The 12500-nt window shown below is 40.8% G+C and overlaps 2 protein-coding genes and 1 non-coding gene across 4 annotated transcripts in view; 2 read left to right on the forward strand and 1 right to left on the reverse strand.

Annotated features, from left to right (window-relative positions):
• Positions 1 to 12500, reverse strand: part of LOC137989400 (tyrosine kinase receptor Cad96Ca-like) — a 45076-nt gene that overhangs the window by 8666 nt on the left and 23910 nt on the right. The window contains exons 6-12 of one of the 2 annotated variants that reach the window (XM_068835228.1): positions 7638 to 7719; positions 5268 to 5285; positions 3753 to 3938; positions 2643 to 2759; positions 1350 to 1534; positions 265 to 384; positions 88 to 164 (exon numbers count right to left, since the gene is read on the reverse strand). In XM_068835228.1, coding sequence (XP_068691329.1) covers positions 88 to 164; positions 265 to 384; positions 1350 to 1534; positions 2643 to 2759; positions 3753 to 3938; positions 5268 to 5285; positions 7638 to 7719 — 785 coding nt within the window. Of the gene's footprint in view, positions 1 to 87; positions 165 to 264; positions 385 to 1349; positions 1535 to 2642; positions 2760 to 3752; positions 4081 to 5267; positions 5286 to 7637; positions 7720 to 12500 lie in introns of those variants that run through there. The other variant, XM_068835227.1, reaches the window with a different exon arrangement.
• On the forward strand, positions 5616 to 5688 carry Trnaa-ggc (transfer RNA alanine (anticodon GGC)). Its single transcript has one exon. It is a non-coding gene; the product is annotated as a tRNA-Ala (tRNA).
• LOC137989402 (uncharacterized) overlaps positions 8173 to 12500 on the forward strand; it is a 6115-nt gene continuing 1787 nt past the window's right edge. The window contains 5 exon segments of the mRNA XM_068835230.1: positions 8173 to 8247; positions 8456 to 9263; positions 9266 to 9773; positions 10122 to 11115; positions 11206 to 12500. The exon segment at positions 11206 to 12500 is cut by the window's right edge and continues 1787 nt beyond it. Of these exon segments, the coding sequence (XP_068691331.1) occupies positions 8586 to 9263; positions 9266 to 9773; positions 10122 to 11115; positions 11206 to 12500 (3475 nt within the window). The 5' untranslated portion in view covers positions 8173 to 8247; positions 8456 to 8585.

Raw genomic sequence — 12500 nt, forward strand, 5'->3', positions numbered from 1 at the left:
ATTATTGCATTTCCTGACCTGATACAATTGTGTCTTAGGCACTAAATACTTCAAAAGTCTGGAAATTTAATAGTCAAAAGCACATACACATCACTTTTGCTTGACAGATTTGCAGGATCTCCAAAGAGTATCTCAGGTGCCGTCCACTTTATTGGCATACAGCCCTAGGGAGAAAACAGCATTGCATTTTCGTGTTGAAAACAGAACGTCAAAGAGGTACACAGAGAACAAAGTGAAAAGGAATCCATCAATAATGTAACCCACCTTTTTGGCATTGCCATGTCCATATTTAAAGTTCTGGTAAGCTAGCCCAAAATCAGTGACCTTGCACACACGGTTTTGATCAAGAAGTACATTTCGTGCTGCAAGATCACGGTGAATAATCTACAAAAAGCAAATAATCAACGTTCGTCACGCTCGCGTATAGGGTAATAGGTTCTGTAATCCCACCTGTAGTGAAGAGGTGCGATTTGCATTTCCCTATCAACAAGAGGGCTGCAAGCGGGTCCAAAGTTAAAGCTTACTCGAAATGACTCAGAGGACGTTAGTTAGTAGTTATTATTATACATTGGTGTCACAAGCTCGATTTTGATTGGCTATAAGCACGCTGCTAATTCTTGCTTGCTCTGTTTTTCCTACGTCATACCTATCGACAATAGATTTTATATACCTAGAATTGACGTCATACACAGAGACAATAGTTTTATGCATGCAGAGAAGAGGAAAGAAACTTTGCCAACCGCAGAAACTTTCTTTGATTTACCGCTCATCCAAAGAAATGGATGAGTCAGTCCTCTTGTCTTTACAAATGCAACTCAGAAATATGCATTTTGCAGTTTGCAGTTTGTTGCAGTTTGTGTTATCCGCCTCAGCCTTCGGCTTCGGCAGATAACACAAACTTTGGCCTTGATAATTATCGCTATCATGGGAAAATCGAATCCAATAATTGTTATTTAACTAAAATGATGAGAAAATAACGTAGCCAATGTTCCCCGATTACTGACTTTAAAAGATGACTGTTGAATTATCATGACGACCACGGCGGGGGCAGATCACACTATGTAATATCAAGGCATAGGTCGGTGCATGGTTCTCCAGCGTTATCCCAATGTAGAAAACCCAGTGTTTAAAGTGCGCGCTAGCACGTGTCACCTACAGCAATCCATTGCTTTTGGATATAAGAATATTATAGCAAAATGATCACACATTTTTGTCTACATAATGTCAAACACTACAAGGAGTAAGCATATCGCATGATGCATTTCGTAGATACAATCGTAATCTGTGAAAGATTACAATAAGCAACAATAGTACCATATCGTATGCCATGCTTGTATAGTGTCACATACCCCTCTGGATGCCAGGAACACCATTCCAGTAGCAATCTGGTTTGAAAATGACATTAGGTCATAGGTCTTCAGTGGCGCTACTGCTAGTTTTCCGCAATAATGTTTGTCGAAAATTCCACGGCTTTTTCTCAGGTACCCCAGAAGATCCCCACAGGGTAAGTACTCCATGATCAAAATTGGCTGTACTGTAAAGGTTACACAGAGTTTGGACAACTTCAATAATGCTGCATTCAAACTATTAGCTTCTCGGAAAGGTGGATATGGGCTCTATCATTATTACGTTTAGACGCTTTTAAGAAGTAAACAAATAAAGCAGTATTTGCGTGGCTCTGTGTTGGAAGATCACAGTTTAGCCAACCACCTTTGTCAGCATCGCATATTAGCGGCTCACATTCGATGAGCAGAGGGGATGAGAAGGAAGAAAAGGGCGACTATCTACACATTCCCCAAGTTAAAGGTCATGTTACCCAAAAAAAGACATGAATTAAATAATAACTAAAAAAAACATTGATCAACGTTACTCATAATTTCCACATATTTGTGAAGAACTTTCTATGATGAAAAAAAAAATACTAAGGGCTGGATTTTTAATATGACGAAAGTATAATGAGTAAGAGATGATTACAAATTTGTAACATAATTTTAAAGATAAAATATACAATTGTCATGCAAAATGTACAATTCCTTTGAATTGTTTATCTCTCCCTGGTGGTCTTTGCAGCCTGAGCCAGTTTCTTGCACAAAAGAATAAATTAACAATAATAATTGCAAATAAAAATAAATAAATAAACCAAAGCCTCAAAAACTTTCTTGTATGAAGAAGCTCCAACGTGGGTTCTCTTTAGAAGTGTGAAATCAGGCACGTGACCTTTTTATGTAGCCAACCATTCACATTTTTACTAAAACTATCAGCTTCAAGGGTTTGCATTTCAGATTAAAAAACAAAGTTCATATCTTTTGTCATTATTCCATGGCATTGCTTTGATGATTCACCTATTTTGAAAATTGTTCTGTTTTTCTGTTTCTTGACCTTATGCTATGCAATTGTTGGAAATTAACTTGACGTTAAGAGGGTTTAATTTGTTCTTGGGAAATGTGGTGAAAACGGCCATTATCTCGTTACTCATGTAGCACGGCAAAAATGGGCTAGAATTACCCAAACAATTTCCTTAAATAGACAAATTTAGCCCTGAATATCATCGATTGATAAGGTTTTAACTAGCGGTCTTTTATTATTGCTGCAAATTTCTTATAGCTGTTTGTACAATCTAGCAGTTGCAATAAGATCCTTACTTTGGGTGGTGACACAGCCAATGAATTTAACAATATTCGGCTGAGGGCTGTCTCCAATAAGTTTGCCCAACCCGATTTCTCTCATCAGAGCGACTTTTCCTTCATCTCCAGATGTGGCTACAATAAATGACACCAGGGTACAATAAGATTTGACACATGACTTGTTGAGGTGTTTCATGTATTTGTACCTCCTCAACTGAACTATTAATAACACGGTTGTTTTAATTTCCCAGACTTGTCTTTGTCCCATTTTCTTTACGTCATGAAGCATTGTGATAAAAGTAAGTCCATCTTTTTAATGCCGGTAGTTCATTCGCATAGGAGGCTGATATCAGTGGAAGCCTATTTTGCGCTTCTTACTCCATTTTACAGATAATTAGAGCTACAGCTACACAAGTTAAAGGAAGGTGTTAAAACATGCAGACTTTTAAGTCGCTGAGAATCAAAGTTGTGACGTTTGGCTGTCAAAGAAGCGCACCAGTCAATTAAGCTACCCCTGCTCCTGATTCAGTGTTTGGGGCCCCAACGCTTAGGGAGAATCGAATATGCTTGATCGATTCAAATCTCTACTATGTCAACCAGTCGGGGGTAGTTAACCATCTTATACGGTATTTAATTTTAAACTGCAATTTAGCAATGGAAAATAGGCTCTATAAATGGTTAAAAGCATTATTTATATATGAATTTTATGAGGAACTTTATCCCTTAATGTGCAGCGAGGGTAAAAATATGGTGTATTTGAGGCCAGACGTCGCCATGGAAGCTTGAAATAAAAGTTAAAGAACAAAATATCTTTTTACACTTTCAATGAAGGATTAGGAACCTGTTAGGAGAAGGTGATCTATTTTGGTAATCTCCGCATTTATTTCAAGGTTAAGATAAAGGTGGGTAGATTATGAAAGAGTTGATTGAGAACTGATGATTTTTACTGCACCTTTTCATAAAACACATTAATGGAGATTTGTTTTTCTTTCTGTTACGACACATTTTTATCTTGCATGTTGAACGAGGCTTTGTAAGATTCTACGTGACAAGTAGCACTTGTGATACCTCTTTAACTGAAAGGTATCCGATGGAAACTATAAATTAACAAAGCCGAATCGTACTTACGAGAAAAGCACTTTGCTGCAACAAAACGTATCCCTGGTTTTCCATTTTCACGACTCAAGGTTGCTCGCCAAACTGTTCCAAATGCTCCTGAACCAATGACCTCCTCAAGTGCAATCTGGCGACGTGCTATTTCCCATGAGTCCACTTCAACATTCAACACCTCCATTTCATGTTCTTCCGCGGCACCTTGTGATCTTTAATCCAGAAATGTTGAGTGTTAGTTCTCTCATTTTCCAATGGTGGGTTGGTTGCCGCTCGCCAAAACTGTTTTTCATTTTGTCACAGCAAGTTTCCAAAAGCGTAATTGGTTTGGTTATTTGATGCAGGAAGTCAAGAGAATTCAAAATGACGTTCTGAATTGCAGAGGCAATGATGTTGGTGTATGATGCCCCAAACCCGGAGTGGCAAACAACTAAGAAAGCCATACTTAATATCCAACAGCTGCCATTTCACAATGCCAGATACGTTCTTATGCTTAATAATCGTGCACTTCTTTTGATCTTGAAATAAGCTTTTTTTTGAAATTCAGGTATCCCGGCCAAAGCCCCAACACCCTCTCTCTCCTTCATTTTGTCTTGTGGCAAGAGAGGATGAGGGGACAGAACATCTCCACCATATATTGGCCTCTTCCAATGATAATTTTTTTCAATCTCAATTTAACCCGTGGTCAAGATGCGCCGCTATTTGGAGGAAGACACCTGATTGGGTGTCATTGGCTGTGCGACCATGGCGCGAAGATAAAAATCGATGAGGCATGGAGATGTGTTCTCTATAGTCATCCTCCCTTGCTTGTGGTTAGTTATTGCAATGCTATTTACAGAAGGGGGCGTCATACGTAGAGTATACAGTATAGAGCTTATGCACAAGACGTTTGCCAAGTAGCCGTAGAGAGACTGGGTCGAAACCGACGTCCGTGACTTGACTTGCTTGCATTGAGCATTTCATGTTAGTGTTTTCGCTAGCTGTGAAGCCGTTTTGATTCTTTCTTAAGACAGAATCAAGATTTCTTTCGAAAGAAATGTCATATGCTTTTAAAAAGTTACAATCCAGGATTGATATGAAAGGATAAACTCTTGTTGTAAGAGAACACGGCTTGAAACCTTCAATTTAACTACACACATTATGAATTGGAAGTGAGGTGTTTCCCGGTATCTGGAATAGATCCTGAATATAACTAAAATTTTGCCTTCACTACCAAATGAATGAGACGCATACAACAGAGTAGATACAGGGGCATATAGGTCAGCAAAGACCTCATACGCCTGTTTACTGTAGGAACAGTGACAAATTAAATACTGCTCACCATACCTCACAATTCAGACATGTGTCTTCAGAGAAAAAGCAATTCGCAGTTATGTAAACTTGTGCGACACCGCTGTATACCAAAACCCAAAAACACTTTATGGAAAAAAGGGAACGTATAGCCCCACCAACAGCGGTGTCACTAAATACGTGGGCTGAGTTATGGTAACGAATCATGAAAACTAACAATACACACTTAAATCAAACTTCAACTTGGGAGCTGAATTGTTGCTGTCCTAAGATGGTTTTCAAATCTTAAAGGCCTACTATATATATCTGACACTCATACCCATAATCCTTGTCGGCAAAAAAAAAGTACTTCTGTCTATTACGCTTCGCCTTTATTTTCAGAAAATTATACTATCTTCAGATTTGAAAAACATGATTTATCAGGGAATAAAATGTATATATATATTTGAAGTGATCCTCGCACTTCGCTGGACATTCAATTCTCTCATTCGTCCTTTACCAGCACTTCAAATATACATTCAATTCATTTCATTCATAAAGTCTTTCACCAGAACAAATGAGCCCAACAAATTGACCTGCTCCCAAATGTGTGGCTTCATAGCTCAGTTGGTAGAGCATTGCACTGGCATCGCAGAGGTCCTAGGTTCGAATCCCGTTGGAGTCACCTGAATTTTTCAGGGTGTCTATAAAGCAGCATTTGCTGAAATTGTCCTGCTAAGTGCAAGGTTCACTTCTCTTATTCATGATCATCCAGTGTTCGCTGATCTTCCCGAGCCATTGCCACATTTCTGCAAAGAAAAGAAAATGACCCTTATTGAACAAAGAAGGGTTACAGAAAAAAGAAACTAAACTTCACGGTCGTTTAATTTTACACATTCTAACATGGTCTTTTTGAAATCGTTGCCTTAGCATTGCAACATGTTGCCAGTGCATTAAAATTTAAGACCACAGAGAAAAAACACAAGCACATACAAAGAGGTACTTCTCAAGGAAAGCATATCTATTTTTAAAGGACTAGTACTTACTCTTTTCTTTTTCTTTTGAAGGCTTTGAGTAACGGCGTTCGCAGCGCTCTTTTCATCATGTGGAGAACTGATTAAGGCAAATTTCTTTGGTAAATGACAGGAAATATAAGGTTGATGGTCCAGTATATACACAGGAATACAAGAAAAATCAATCAATAAATTAATTATTCCACATCAAATTAACTTACCTTTCCACGGACAGCAAATACCCAGCTTTGATGTTTGTGACTTGATGTTTGGGAAGTGTGACACCATTTTTTTTTTTTGGAAAATCATTTCCGGCCAACGTCCGTGTAGAGAAAAAACGTCTCGTGCTTAAGCTCTCAAATTAGCTAATGTGTAGTGTAGTGCGTTGTAGTGCAGTGCAGTATATTGTCAAGTAGGGTTGTATTGTGGAATATGGAGTTAAAAAAATAAGTTGTCAAAAAAAAAAAAAAAACAGATAGAAAATAAATCAATATATTATCTCACAGATAAATTGCTTACAAGATAGAAAAGGGAAAAAGAAAATCGAATGTAGTATAAAATCGGCCCTATACAAAAACACAAGCAATAGAAGGAGCGGTTGATGACCTTGGTTGGACTCGTAGAGGATCTATCTAATTTTGTGGAATGAGAAAAATGCTTGTCGTTAACCCGTCTGCACCAGTAATTGACTAGTTTTTTTTTTCTTGTTTTTAAGATTGATTAAGTCATTTTTATCTCTTTGGATTACGTTCACTTTAGACAAATGAGATGTATATGAGATCAGAATGACTGCGCAAAGGTGTCTATTTCTTTCAGAATTTCATTATTGTGTATTACAAATGGATTGACCAAAACTAATAATTGACTTACCTCGCTGTGGCTGCTCAGTACAGTGGCGGAAAGATCATGTGAAGAAAAAAAAAAAGGAAATATAGTTGGTGCGGATGACTACACCACGTTATTTGAGGACGGACATTATTAGAAGTAAACATGATTTTTATGCTGAAGAGAAGGGCTGGTAATTTTCATGACAACGATAGAAATTGCGAATTCTTTAGTTAACCCTACTACTACTACCACCACCACCACCACCACTACCACCACCACCACCACCGCCGCCGCCGCCGCCGCCGCCGCCGCCTCCGCCACCACCACCACTACTACTACTACTACTACTACTACTACTACTACTACTACTACACCAAGCAAACATGACTTTATGCTGAAGAGAAGGGCTGGTAATTTTCATGACAACGAAAGAAATTGTGAATTCTTTAGTTAAGCCTACTACTACTACCTCTACCAATACCACTACTACTACTACAACAACCACTACCACTACCACTACCACTACCACTAATTACTAACTACTAACTACTAACTACTAACTACTAACTACAAACTACAAACTACAAACTACAAACTACAAACTACAAACTACTAACTACTAACTACTAACTACTAACTACTAACTACTAACTACTAACTACTAACTACTAACTACCACCACCACTAAAAAGATAGACAATAACCCTTCAAATGTACTACACTGCTCCACGAGATCACAAATACCTACATAGAAACATGTAAGACTCTTTAACTTAAGATGAGAGATGTGTACCTGTCATACGTCGTTTACAAAGGTACCAAACGATTAATGCTGATAACACCACACCAGACAAAGAGCCGACGATGTAGTACCACTCTATAGCTCTGGTAGCTGTAAAAAACAGAACCATAAATTGATGCAAGTTTTTTTTTTACATGATATCTGTCATGCGAGGCTGAATATGGAGTGGGAGAATTGGTACTCTTCTTCATTTATTGGAGCTTAAAATAACCCAGTCCAACCAGGTAAGGACAGGACTAGATCTTGCTGCACTAGTTTGTGGCAGAACAGCCAGCTCATAAATCATAAGTTAGTCCAATACGCCGGATCATTCGCCTAAAAACACTTAGGTCATCCTGCCATACATAGTCACTTCCTGGATTCGTGAATGTTAACGTAGTGTTTGGACTATGTAAGGAATTCATAGTTAAGGAAATTGCGGTAGCCTCGTACACGCCCAACAGGAAACTTAAATAGTAGATAAACCTCAACTTTAATTAAGCAGTTTAGTTCTTACCCGATATCTGAATTGGACATGTTTCATCATGTGATTTACTGCTTACCTGTTACACTGTTTTATGGTTATCCCGATCAAGGAAAATTAAGAAAACTCGCCATAGAAGTAAGTTTATGATCGCTGTTGTAATGTTATCAATCAATCAGTTTGTTAGTTTGATATGGATTTCATAAGTTTTGGATATTGACGAACAGTGGCCGCATGGTATAATGATTGTTAAAAGTTTTTATCGGTTATTCCCGCTTCGCTCGTTTCATTTCTTTATTACCAAGTGATTTAGTTAATTAGAATACACTGTACATTTTAATTTCAGATCGAATAAAAAACATTATCAGTTATACGATTGCGAGTGTTCTTCGGTAGTGGATCGTCTTAGTTCTCTTGCGCAACATCATTCGATTCCTGGCTAACCAAGGTTCGTAACGAGTTCAAGACGATAAACAATGTCTGAAGCACGAGAAAACGCTATCAAACAGGCGAAGATAAAACGGAGAAATTGTAAGGGCGCGCTAACCCGTCAAGGAAAAGTTGTTTGTCATAAATTATCTGCAAATCGGCCAGCGGAAGAAATCAGAAAGGAACTGAAAAAATATGAACTGGCATTCGAAGATCTAGTATCAAAACACGAGGAATTCTTACTGCTTCTCGAAGACGACGAGCAATTCGAGCACGAAGAATCATGGATGGAAGAATGTCAGGAAACTTACCTAAAGCTTTCAACCGACACAGAAGATTTTTTAAAGGAACAATTAGTCTTAAGTCAAAGCTCACACGAAAAGAGCATCGCAGGAACTTCTGTCACTGCCAGCGCAACGGAAAAAACAACGGAAAATGTTATCAGCCAAGAAGAAATTCACACTGAAAACACAATTCACCAGAAAGGAGAAACTGCAATTTCATCTTCCAGTCATCAGGCTTCTCAAGAACATGCACCCGAGATACAGAATTCTATCGCCGATAATGTGCAAGCTACTGATAACGTAATGACTAATGACATTACAGACACACCGCCTGTCAACGTAAATGGAGACAGCACGCAATCAGCTTTCCGGATGGAAAGACCAAAAATGCCAAAGTTCTCAGGCGACGTTAGGGAATTCGCGATTTTCAAAGCGGATCTCTGGTGGAACATCTGGTGGAGGCACGATACAGTAAACGTGATTCGATTACCATTCTAAGAGCAAGCTTGAATGGAAAGCCTTTGGAATTAATAAAGGGAATTGGCCAGGACCACGATGCCGCATGGCAGCATCTGGAATCAATCTATGGAGACCCACGATTTGTTGCTGACACTATCACGCAAGATATCGCCCGATTTAAGCCTTTGCGTGACGGGGAAGCCGCCCGTTTTTGTGACTTAGTGCACCTCGTGAGACGAAGTTTCAACACCCTTTCGGAAGTTGGGCGGCAAAATGATATGGACAATAATCACATGTTGGCGATTATTGAACAAAAAATGTGTTCCGACGACCGCAAAGTTTGGTCACGTTTCTTAGAAACCACAAAATGTCACGCCACACTGGAAGCGTTAATGTCCTGGATGACATCCGAAATGAAATCTAGAATGAGAGCCACGGCACCGCTGAGAAGTTCTAAGCACCTAAACGTCAATCAGATATCAGGGTGTCAGGGTGTCAGGGTGTCAGGGTGGCTTAGTGGTTATCTATCGGGCCTCCCACCACTGCGAGCCGGGGTTCAATTCTGGCCTCAGCCAGCATGTGGGCTGAGTTTCAGTCGATCTCAACCTGACTCGAGGGTTTTTCTCCGGGTACTCCGGTTTTCCTCCCTCATCAAAATCGACTCACAGCTAATTAACATCTAGCTGTGGTGCTGTGCTCCGACATCAAACATGGGCTGTATAGCGGCAGCCAGAGGCGCCTTTGTATGCTTTCAGCCCGATGTCGTGAGCCGCGCCCTTCGCAATTCAGTCCTCGACTGCAAGTAAGGGTGATTAGCACTAGCACTAGCACTAGCACTAGCACTAGCATTTGAGAAAAAAGGGACAGCAAACCACAAGTGCTGGTTGTGTAAGGTGTCAACCCACTGGACGGACCAGTGCCAGAAATTTATGTCAATGTCCCCCAGCAACCGTCTCAAGGCCGTCAAGGAGAACCATAGTTGTCTCAGTTGTCTGAAAAGAGCTGGTCGTGATCATGATGTTTCCAACTGTTCCCGCAGACGCCAATGCAGTGAGTCATTTAACGGAAGTCAGTGCAAATACTTTCACCACCCATTGTTACACGGTGCCAATGTAACGAATTCCGCTACAGCCTTAACAGTTTCATCCGTTGCGGGCAGCAAACAGGCAATTCTTCCAGTCATTCTTGTGGAAATTCTGGGATCTGAAAATGTCAAAAGGCAAGGAAACCTGCTCCTGGACTCTGGTGCTCAGGTCAGCTTAATCAAGTTGTCAGTAGCAGACGAACTCGGTCTCAAGGGAAAGGAAGTCACCATCACCATAGCTAAAGTTGGAGGGGAGGAAGAAGAATTGATAACGAAGCTATTCCGTGTTCGCATCCGATCACTGGTGAGCCGAAATGTTATCCATACTGTTACAGCCGTGGGCATCCCGTGTATAAGCAGTGACATTACCGAAATAAAGCTCAGTCACGTTGCTGGAATTTTTGGCCTCGGAAAAGAGGAAATCCGCAGAAGAAGTGGCCCGGTTGACCTACTCGTTGGCATTGACCACCCAAAACTGCATACGGGTGAGACCAGGGAAGCTGCTAACCTTATAGCAAGACAGTCCCCCCTTGGCTGGGTAATATTTGGAGCCACATCCGGAAAACATGAACAAGTGAACCGCGTCTTTAGCGTAAAAGTCCCCACGCCTATAGACATGACTGACTTTTGGACAACAGAAACAATGGGAGTCGCTGCCAAGCCTTGTGAATGTGAAGCTGACAAGTTAAGTACCGTAGAACGCAGAGAATTGAAAATTATTGAAGACTCCTGTCAAAGGATTGGACACCAGTGACTAATACCCTACCCATGGAAACGAGACCCGAAGGAACTGCCAAACAATGAAGCACAAGCTAAGAAGAAGCTGGAAGCAATTGAGAGCCGCCTGTCAAAAACACCGGAGCACGCAGCCGCCTATGACAGACAAATGATGGAAATGACAGAGATGCAGTTTGCACGCAAGCTCACAAAGCAGGAATTGGAGACATACAAGGGACCAATCCATTACATTGCCCACCACGAGATAGTGAGACCCGAAAAGACAACGCCCATCCGCATAGTCTTCAACTCATCTGCTTCATTTCAAGGTCACCGACTAAATGATTACTGGATAAAAGGGCCTGACCTGCTAAACAGCCTCTTTGGAGTCACCTTACGATTCAGAGAAAATGAAGTAGCTGTAACCGGAGATATCTCAAAGATGTATCACAGGGTTCTTATCCCCGAGCAAGATCAGCAAGTACACCGATATCTTTGGAGAAACATGGAAACTAATCGAGAGCCTGATGTTTATGTAAAGACGGTGCTGACGTTTGGAGATAAGCCTGCACCTGCTATGGCGCAGATCGCTCTGAGAAAAACCGCAGATCAAGCAAAGGATTCGTATCCCGAAGCTGCCCAGGTATTGAAGAACAACACCTACATGGACGACATTTGTGATTCAGTCCATTCCGTTCAAAAAGCCAAGCGACTGACAACTGAGCTGGATGAAGTATTGCTGAAAGGTGGATTTCAAGTCAAGGGATGGCTATCAAACCAGTCTTTAGAGAACGAAATTATCAGACAAGAGAAACCTGAAATGAAATTGCTGCAAGGCCAAACACAAGAAAAGATACTAGGAACTGTTTGGAATCACGCCAAAGACATGCTCCTGTTCAACGTTAACCCGCCTAACGACATTACTCTGACCAAGAGAACAGTACTCAGCCAGATTGCTCGAATATTTGATCCAGTTGGATTCGCAGCAGCCTTTCTAGTTCGCGCTAAAGTCGGAATGCAGCGTCTGTGGCAACAAGGCTTAGAATGGGATCAAGAGCTGCCTTCAGCATCACGGGAAGAATGGATTCGTTTCTTCCAAGAAATGGGAGACTTGAATCACGTGACCTTTGAAAGATCCCTCACCCCAGCGGACGCGATTGCACTCCCAATACTCTGTATCTTTTCTGACGCATCCAACGAAGCCTTTGGAACTTGTGCCTACGTCAGATGGCGAACCGAGAGCAATGAGTATGACACACGATTCATAGCCGCCAAATCAAGAGTAGCCCCACTGAAACCGTTGACCATACCCCGCCTAGAACTACAAGCAGCAGTACTAGCAACCCGGCTATATCAGTCCATAGCAGAAGAGTCAAGACTGCAATTTGAGAAAGTCGTATTCTTCTCAGACAGCAACA

Source organism: Montipora foliosa, unplaced genomic scaffold, assembly GCF_036669935.1.
Source record: "Montipora foliosa isolate CH-2021 unplaced genomic scaffold, ASM3666993v2 scaffold_458, whole genome shotgun sequence".
NCBI lineage: Eukaryota > Metazoa > Cnidaria > Anthozoa > Scleractinia > Acroporidae > Montipora > Montipora foliosa.